The following is a 10,303-nucleotide window of genomic DNA, read 5'->3' as shown; positions in this document are numbered from 1 at the left end:
GGTGGTGACAGTGCGCGGTATAAGATCCTTTCACATAACAAACCTACCCCCAGATTTGTATGTCCATTAGCCGAAATACAGGTTTGGCATTTTTATGACAATTATTATTGAATAAACTGGGTACGTTTCCAAAGGTTCGATGGCTAGTGAGGCTGGCATGCCAACAGAACTGTTTTAGGGTACTACAATCATTTTGCACGGGATAGGCTTTGTGGACTGAAACTGCCCCGATGTATTACTGCTGGGCATGCCCCCCCCCCCCAACCCCAGTTAATTGTTCAACGTAAAGAATCTGAACACATCAAAACCAGATATAAAAAAATTTGAAAACAAAATGTTCCTTTCAATTACCTGACGCTTCAGCAATTCTTTAGATGTAGTTACGTTGCCTCGAAATGGCACAGCTTATTAGAAATAACACAGCACTGCTGTCACAAGGAGCAGGCATGTGCCGTGATGTGAAAATAAAAATGTTCATGTCCTCTAGAACGTTTGGTCCAACAACTGAAGTGGTTGTACGACCCTGCAAGAATAGTAATGGGTACAAAACGTCACTATAACAAAACCATCTTTATTAAAGCAGTGTACAAAACAAATCTTTGCAGATAAAATGAAAGTTGACCCCAAGTCCCTTCTGAAAAATGTTGCCTTGGCGGTTGGACTTTGTGGAGAACATTTTTCATCTAGACTTTAATTACATTGCAAGTTTCAGAGTGTTCAGAGCGTTCCTGTGGGAATGGAACTCATCTTTCCTTGTTTTCTTTTCTCGGTGGTGGACTGACAGCAAGAAAATGCATCCCGTGGAGTATTTGGACCCTTTTATTTTCCCTTTCCACAAAGAGAGCACCCCCCACGATCCCCCCGCAGGCTCCACTTTGGTCAAAAGGCCTGATCACTTTTCAAGCGGGGCATAATTCAAAAGTTTCTCGATCAGATCCACATGGGCCAGCAGCATTCGGCGGCAGCAGTAACGCTTCAGGCCCAGGGCATCAAGGGCATCTCTGTAAGAGTAAAAGGAACGCGTTAGGGAATCCCATTAAAACATTAATCGCGTCTGCAGTCTGCTCCTACGCACTGGATGGTCAGAGGCCGTTTATCTATAGCAAAAACTGGAAGCTGTAGTGCTCTGCCCATCAATACAGTACAGATTATACATAAATGCTTTACTTGACACTTCATACAAACGTGCACAAGATAGTAAACTTCCTCTCTTCTGTACACATTCTCAACAACTGGGAGAAAAAGGTCATTTACTATAGTTCTTAGCTTTGCTTAACTTGGCAAGTGAAATACAGGCCAGACATTTGTTTAACCCTATATACTAGAAACGTTGCATCAGTGCAGTGTATGTAGATTTGTCCATGGGCGAAAACTGCCTCAGAAAATGAAATACATATTTCGGCAAGGTTTCCCCCCTCTTGAGAATGTAGCGCAAACATCTCACTTGCACTGGTGCACAATTTCTGTAATATGGCCCTTAATTTCCAAATAGGAGTGATTTCATGGATGGGTTTTTACCAAAACTGTTTTAGAATAGGAGGCACCTACCTACCTGTGGAATTCCTTCCACCTAATTTTCATCACAAATAAAGCTAACAAAAAAAATTAAAAAAACTGAGGCAAAGGGATTTGATCTTCCGCCTTCAAGACAGACATAGCGTTTTGCCTCGGGCAATAGGTTGGGGGAAGAGTCATTATCATAAGCAACAATGACCCCTTCCATCACGAGGTATATAAAGGATATTAGCACATGGTGCTAGTACCAATATATGGTTTACAGTTTTTGTGCCGAAGTTAAAAACAAAAAAGAAAATGGCGCTGCAAAGAGTGAGTAAAGTAAAATCGACAAACTGAGCGAGGAAGCTGTGAGGTTCAGAGGGAAGCTACTGAGCGTTTTTGTCTGGCACACTTAATTGAGGTGAGAACTTGTCTGAAACACCTGTGTCTCCCATAAAAGCATCCTACAGGCGTGCAGGGAGGGAGAAGACTGCTCAACGCAGTCGGGATGGTCGGGCTCGTAAACTCTGTACATTGTCATTTCCTGGGCAATAACAATTGGTCAATCTTCGGGTACGATGTGGCAGAAACCTCTCCTGCAGAACGCTGAAAAATCTAATAGAGCTAGCATGGGCATTACCTCTCCCAATGTCTCCAGTTGAGTATTGGGGCTGATCCTCCTGAAAAAGCAGCAGAAAATTCAAAATCAATGTACGAAGAATCACCAACTTCCAATGGTAGGGGAGGGAACTTATGCCCCGCCAGCCGAGACATGGAGTGAGGATACTTCTGCTGTTGAGCAAGAGCTGCATTCAGTGTTGAACCAAGCAAACCACACTGCCAAAATCCATAATGTTGAAGGAGGGCTTTCAGAGTCGTTTTTACATACGCCTCAGAGGTCTGAAGAGCGGGTTACTAACAGTAACAATCCTCCCCACTCCCACCTGTGAGGTCTACGCAGGGTGAATTTTCATCCCCGTTACATCAGCCTCCAGAGGATGGAGTAATAGTAGTCTGGATTACTCTGAATTGCGCTCTGTCTTTGTAAAAGTATGTGAGAATATAAAATCAGAGATGGACGAACATACGGCTTGGCTCTTAACGATTCAGGAAAACATCTGCTTAGGCAGGGATATGGAAAACATCACACGTGGCCATCGCCACTAAATCACCGGTGGTCCCCTGGCATCAACGACCAGATTCCTAACGTAGAGAGATTCAATCCTGGTACGAGGCGGGCCTGGAAACGGTGGGACAACTTCTAAAAAAATGACTCATTTATCACACTCCCCGAGCTGGAGGAGGCACTCGGAATTGGCACACTCTCTGCATTCCACTTTCTGCAAATTAAGGGTGTCCTGACAAAGCCCAAATGGAAGGACAAGTTTGAAAGGGACCTCACCCCATTCGAGAAAATATTAGATTCTAGAACTGAAACAAAGGGACTGATCTCGATCCTATGCTCAGAGGCAGGGGAAGGGCCAACAGAACACCTTAGACTGAAATGGGAGAGGGACATTGGAGATAATATTGATCCGGAGATGTGGGACAAGATATGTCAAGCTGCACCCAAAGCCTCGATCGTGCCAATATAAACTGCACGCAATTAAACTACTAAATAGAAGGCAATATGACCCACACATGCTCTCCAAAATGTACCAATCATCTAGCCCACTATGTTGGAGAGGTTGCGGATCCATGGCAGACTATTGGCACATGTGGTGGAATTGCCCCTGAATTAAAGTTTACTGGAACAAAGTCCTGGGTTGGATTAGGGACCTAGATGGGATCCAGAGGACAGCAGACCCCCACCTGGTACCATTTGGTTTTCAAAAAATTGAAGATGAATGGAGGAGGGTCAAAGACATAGCTGCACCGCTGTTACTAGCCGCAAGGGCTCTCTTAGCCATGAAATGGAAATGTCCAACGGTCCCAACCGAGAAAGAATGGGTCAATGTAACCTCCAATATGTGCACCATGGAAAAGATCACAGCATCCATACACAGGAAATCCACATAGTGCGATACTCTATGGATGGAATTCCTTAACAAATACATGCCGGAAATGAGACATTAATGTCTACAGGTCCACCAGCCCATAGTCTCACATTACGAGAGATCACCTTTTGATGGAATATAGGACCTAAGAACGAAAAACCACACCAATCTCCCAAACAAGGTGGTCCCCAAAACATACCAAATCTATCATGCAGCTTGCCACACACTAGTAAACACATTCTTCAGCAGCAGTCAACCAAGTCTTGTAGGGTGGGGGGAGGGAGGGGAAAGCAGGGATTACTGTTCATATTTACTGTTATTCTAAACGGAAGTTAAATGCAAATGGAAAGTTCACATACGCATTGCTGAAATGTAAATTGGATTATGACTGTCTTTGTTTGGCACAATTTTTTGTTTTTTTATTGTTTACATAGCTTGTTAATTCCTATTGAATAAACTGTAACCTGTTTGACATAAAATCAAATAAAAACGAATTAAAAAAAAACCTCTTAAGACAAAAGGTTGTGCCCTCCCATGTTAAAGATAGATCAGACCCATGATAATTGACCAACAGAGCAAAAGAAGGCGCAAACAAAGCAACATAAAAACCTAAAAAGGAAGCAGGGGAATTTGTCCCGTACATTAAGAAATCTGAAGGCAGTGGAAGGCGTTTCCGGTTGAGAGCCGGCACTGTGCAACTATTTTTAAATAGGGGCAAAAACAAATGCTCAGCCCTCAAAAGAGGGAAGGGTGGGGCGGCGAAGATGTATGGTCACTCCATCACGAGGAGAGATCACTGTTGTATGCCAAACCTTAATAGAAGGCAAACGCCTTGTGGTGATGAAGGCCGTCTCCTAGCTCCTGTGTTAATCCCAGGTCCGAATATCAACAATAAGGATCATAGCACGGAGCATGGACCTTGCACGCTGGCAAATAGGAGGACTCTTCAGATTTTAAGCGAAGAGAGCCCGGCAGCGGGAGTACAGGTTAATGGTTGCTTGGGCCCTACACAAATGTTCATCTCCGTGGACATGAATGGTCCCTGTCCAGGTAACTGGTCGACTGGGTTAAGGGGAAGTATGCATGTTTGTGAAAAGGTATTTGCGACATAGGTGTGTTCCAAAATTCCACATCAAAAGGCATTATGCCAGTTGCCGGTAGAACAAAGGCTGGTGGGTGAAATCCTGATTACCCCTTTGAGAAGACTTCCAAGAGATTCAGACTGGAGTGAAAACTTTGAGGACACGATTACCAAATGGATCAAATGTTTTGTCACTATACTCTGAAGTGTCTAATAATTTACATTGCATCTTAAGTAGAGACATTTAACGGGTGGACTTTTGTGAAGACTAGCGCACAGACATCGTTTCACGATTTGTTACATGGGGGTTATCCTAAATTAATCTGGGCCATTAGGACATCTTAACAGACCGGAGGTGGGTGAGGTTCGTGGTCTCAAATAGGATACATCTGCCCTGAAATTAGTCTCTTGGAATTCACGTGGTTTCACTCAATTTTGTAGTAACTCTGGCACTGGAAGTCAGCTGAGAAACATGACAAATTAATACAAGAGTCTTGGCTACTGAAAATACTTGTCATCTTTGATTTACCGGCTGAAAAAGGAGGTGTGGGGCGGGGAAATCAGAGTTGTACTTTTGAGGGGTTACTTCACTGCAGGCTTGAAAGCCAAGCTTGTTGAGGTGAATAAAAGGGATGTTGTGCGTCTCCCTTGATTGACAATACAATCCCTTTTTGGAAAATATCCTACTTGACAATATTTAGTGCCATAAGGGCAGGATGGTCTTTGATTCACTCCTGGAACATGGGGCGTTGGCAGTCCCTGGTCATAGTGAAATTGCCTTGTGGGTTATCTAAATTCCTATTGTCCCGTTAGCTCGAACTGCCGGAATACTTTGTTCCCTGGTAACAATATGAAGACCAATGAGGAAAAGAATCCAAAACGGTGAGACTTGGTCAGCTTTTGCCGACATGTTTGGTCTGCACCAACTGAATGGGCACGTGAGGCGGAGGGTAGGGGGGGAGGAACATGCCCATGAGCCACCCACCTGGAACAGAGGAATTTCCTCTTGAGTGCTTACATCTTTGTAACTCTACCGCTTTTTCATAAGTTTAGTAATTTGACTGTTCACGCCTCGCTGCTCAGTGACCACAGTATGCATTCCTGTCCATTTGAAATTGCTCTCCACCTTGCAGTTAGGGGCGGGCCTACTGGCCTTTTACTGAAAGCGCCTGGTTCTCGAATAAGGTGGTCTGTAGCAAATATGCAAAATTTCAATCACATTCTATAGAGCGATTACGACTTCAGTGATGAGCAATGGAAATGGCATACCTTTAATCAAGATCACCTATAATTCCCTCACGAAAGTGGATTACACACAATTGTTGAATCATAGAACGGGTACAAGAAACTTGTAACAGTTCATAAGCATGCTTTTGACGATCTTGTCCATGACAAGAAGTCAGCCTTATGCAGGAAGATCAGAGTGAGAGAAGGAAACATGATAAAGATTCAGTCACCACGGGTGCATCGATAAATAAAAGTGGATTAGGCATCATAGTTACTCTTCTCAGTGCAATGGGGAAGTGATGCTGGACGGGATGATTAAGAAGTGCCGATAAAAAACCTATGGGATGTAATCCATCAGATGACGAGAGCCAGGTCTATTTACAAACCAACCCGATTCCAGAGGCAATTTGGGCATCTTATTGTGGTGAGCTGTATGTGGCTGTAGTTGGCAGCCCCATCGTCCCCAATATAGTTCTGAAAGCACCTTGGTATGTGGAATTTGATAAGGAGGGATATTGAGCAAGCCATTCGTAAGGCTAGCTCTTTGCAAGCAGCTGGTCCAAATCACCTAACAAAAGTGTTAAAGTCAGATCCTGAAAATCTTACATTACTTAGACAGATTCTCATATGACAGATTCTCGTATGACGGATTCTCGTTTGACGAGAGCTACCCAGGAGCTGGCAGACAGCCCATATTGCACCCATCTTTAAACAGGGTGGCTGCCTAGAACCATCGGCCTTGGACTCTGATCGTAAACTATTTTCTTCTCTGGTTTTAAATGATCCATCGAGATGGGCCCAAGAAACCGGTAGGCTAGCCAAAAACCAGACTGGCTTTCAAGCAGCTCTTGGCACAAACCTAAATGCCTTCCTCATATGCTGCTTACAGTGAAACATCTATGTTGTGACCATCGATTTGACAGCAGCCTTCAACATGGTTGATCGAAAACCTGCTTTGGGTTAAGCTGGCCCTTGGGGCATACCGGCAGGCCTGTTGAAGGTCATTGTACGTTTACATCAACAATCTAACCTCTAGGTCCGCTTATACCACCAGGGTGCTCTGTCACAAAAGATCCAGCCACAGGGGTTTGAGGCACAGTTGCATTTTGGCACTCTGCCGCTTTAACCTCTACATCTCGGATAAATCGGAGAATGCCTGGAGGAAGCCACCTTTATTTCGCCCAGTTGGTGTTTTGGGGGTTCTCTTATGCTGATGACTTTTTGCTCATGGTCAGAACTCTCAAATTTGTCTTTACAAAGAGTACTAAATGAACTTCACACCTATGCATTTAGTAATTCTATGCGTCTAGTAATCATCTAAAAATGGACATCTCAAAGAAAAAAAAAATTGCGATTAAATATTTGTGCAAATTGACAAATCATATTTTTTTTAATTTGGTTTTATTGATTTTGAAACAAAAAATAAAACAAAAGATTTGAGGATTTCACTTGTTACAACTCTGTTAGCATATGGTTACATCAAAAGAACAAAACTAGACTCATTATACAATTGATCGTCCTTTTGTTTGTTTCCGTTCTCTAGTAGTAACAGTCATAACATATCCCATACCCACCCACCTCCCTCCCCATGGTTGGGCAGACATCATTGCGGCATCCTTTCTCTGTTGATATGTTCATAGCGGGTAATGTTTGGTTCACTATTGTGAGGTTTCCTTGATTCTTGGGTCAGAACTGTCCTGCATTGAGAGTGAGATTCTTGGTTTAATTAGCATCCTGTAGTGTCCTCGGGTTGGGAGTCCGTCGTCTCTGAGAGGTGTTTGCCTCAAATTTCTGACCATAAGATCTCACATTGCGACACTTTGTTGTGTAGGGATGCCGTGATCAATTCCACTGTGTAGATGTTGGTTGACAAATTGATCCATTCCTTCTTACTTGGAACCTTTTTGGATTTCCATTTTGTTACTAGCAGTGCATGGGCTGCTAGTAATAGGTGTGGGGCAAGACCCCCGAGTCTAGTCCATTCACCCTCGTCTTTTTCCATTCCGAAGAGAACCAAACGTGGATCAACGTCTCTTTGTATGCCGCCTATGACTTTGATCCATGCCAGGACTTCCTCCCAGAATACCTTTATGCGTGGGCAGCTCCACCACATGTGCCAATAGTCAGCTGTTTCTCCACATTCTCGCCAACATCTCAGGCTCAGTGTCTGAAACATCTTGGACAGTTTGAGTGGGTCGTATTGCCATCTATGTATGAGTTTAATGGCGTGTGAATTATATTGACTTGATAAGGATTTTTTTGATGCGTTTTTGCACATCATTTCCCATTGTTCTGGATCCATCTCCTCTCCTAGGTCTCTCCCCCCATCTGCTTCTGAGATGTTCCGTGGACCCGGTGCCCCTGCTTCGATCTTTGTACATTGCAGATATCAAACCCTTCATTTCAGACTTGGAATCCAAAAGTTGTTCGAATGGGGCGAGTTCTCTACAGCTTTTCCTTCCATGCAGAATTGTGAGGACTCCTTTTATCTGGAAGTATTGGAAGGTGGATAAGGGGCCTATCCCTAGGGCTTCAGTTAGGTCCGGAAGGGTTATGAAGGTGTCCTTCTGGAGTTGCCCTACCCTTTCGAGTCCCGCCTCGTACCAGGATTGGGATCTTCCTACTTCGGGTATGTGGTCGTTTATGCCAGGGGACCATAAGTGGCTAAGTGGGGACGGCCAAGTGGTGATGCTTGGTTGCCAGATGTTCCAGATGGTACTCAGTATCGTGTGGCCCTTAATTTTCCATTGTATTCTTTTGTGAGGGGTCCATAGCCATTCTGACACAGTGGCCGGTGAGAAGTAATGATTGTCCATGTGGACCCATTGGAGGTGGTTGTGGTCACGTAAGTGTGGGATAAGGATACGTAGTTATGAGGCTTTGTAGTATGCTCGCAGGTCGGGGAGACCTACTCCTACTTTGTCTTTGGGAAGCGTCAGAGTGTCGTATGGAATCCTCGCCTTCTTTCCCTGCTTGAGGAACTTAAGCATACGTTTTTTGGCCTCTTCAAAAAACGCATTTGGTATCTCGATAGGTAACATCTGGAAAGGGTACAGGAATCAGGGGAGGAATACTATTTTAATGGCGTTAATCCGTCCTAACCACGAGATCGTGAGTTTGTCCCACCTATTCAGATCGGCGAGAAGCTCTGGAGGAGGGGAGGGAAGTTAGCTTCATATAGTTCTGTTAGGTTTTTAGTGATCTGGATGCCTAAGTATTTAAACGCAGAGTGTTTTAGTGGCAAGAACTTGGTTTAGTTTTCCACTTTCGTTCCTTGCAAAGGGAACAATATTGATTTAGTCTTGTTCACCTTAAACCCAGAGAGTTTGCCATATTCTTCTAATAGTTGGAGAATATGGGGGACAGATACAGAGGGGTTGGTAGTGTAAAAGTATGCCATCAGCATTGAGTGCCATCTTATATTCTTTTGTTCCCAATCGCATGCCTCCTTTTCTGGAGTCGGATCGTATATTTTGGGCCAGGGGTTCTATGAAGAGCGCAAAAAGTATTGCAGAGAGGGGGCATCAAACCATCTGGAATATTCCCCATTAACAGAGATCGAGGCCTTTGGGGATGTGTATACTGCTCGTATTCCTTTCCTAAATCTCGGCCCTATCCCCACTTTGCGAAGGACTGCCCTTAGGAATTCCCACTCCACTATCAAAGGCTTTTTCTGTATCTATTGACAGTAGGGCAGGGTCACCTGGTAGTTCTGGTGATGAGTGGATGAGATGGAGTTTTGCGCATGGTGTCAGCCCCTTGCCTACCCAATATGAATCCGACTTGGTCATTGTGTATGAGGTGAGGGATCAGTACCTCCAGTCGGGCGGCTAGTACCCTGGTGTAAATATTTACATCTAGGTTGAGCAATGAAATTGGGCGGTATGAGCCACAATGTTTGGGGTTCCTTCCCTCCTTTGGGATCACCGTTATGAGCACCTTCGTAAATGAGACAGGGGATGTACCCGTTTCTAGTATCTCATTAAAGAGCTCCGTCAAGAATGGTGTTAGCTGGTCGCTGAAGGTTTTATAAAAATCCAGCGGTATAACCGTCCTCTCAGGGGGATTTGCCTACAGTTAGCCTTTTAATTGCCTCTTGGACCTCAGGTTTTGATATCGGGGGATTCTAAGAGCTCAGTTTCAGGGTATGAGATTTTGGGCATGTCTATCTGGGAGAGATAGTGCTCTGTATCCGATTGTCCTGGGGTCGTAGAAGTTGTCAAAACTCTGGGATAGTGTGGAGGGTTGGGGGGGGGGGGGGTGGGGGTGAGGTCGTAGGGGTTCCTTCAATTATCTTTCACTTTCCGCTCCGCCCTTCTCCGAGTCTGGCTGCCAGTAGTGCGTCGGCCTTGTCCCCCCTTCTCATAGAATTTCTGTTTGAGGAATCGAAGTTTGCGCACAATTTGTTCATGCTCCAATAGTCTTAGTTCTTCCCTTTTACGTTGTGCTATGTTGATGTTGCGGTCCGTGCCCAGGGGTTCCCTGTTCTCGCTTTCCAGTT

General features: G+C 44.5%; 1 protein-coding gene across 1 annotated transcript in view; it reads right to left on the bottom strand.

Moving 5' to 3' along the window:
* Window positions 1-551: 551 nt before the first annotated feature.
* The window catches only part of POLR2L (RNA polymerase II, I and III subunit L), a 52,139-nt gene continuing 42,387 nt past the window's right edge, over window positions 552-10,303 (bottom strand). Inside the window, exon 3 of the mRNA XM_069624018.1 lies at window positions 552-1,001. Within this exon, the coding sequence (XP_069480119.1) occupies window positions 893-1,001 (109 nt within the window). The 3' untranslated portion in view covers window positions 552-892. The remainder of the gene's footprint in view (window positions 1,002-10,303) is intronic.

Source organism: Ambystoma mexicanum, chromosome 11, assembly GCF_040938575.1.
Source record: "Ambystoma mexicanum isolate Mex_15411 chromosome 11, UKY_AmexF1_1, whole genome shotgun sequence".
In the NCBI taxonomy this organism is placed as follows: domain Eukaryota; kingdom Metazoa; phylum Chordata; class Amphibia; order Caudata; family Ambystomatidae; genus Ambystoma; species Ambystoma mexicanum.
Note: the sequence above shows the minus strand (reverse complement) of the source record. Positions and strands in the feature narration are given on the sequence as shown.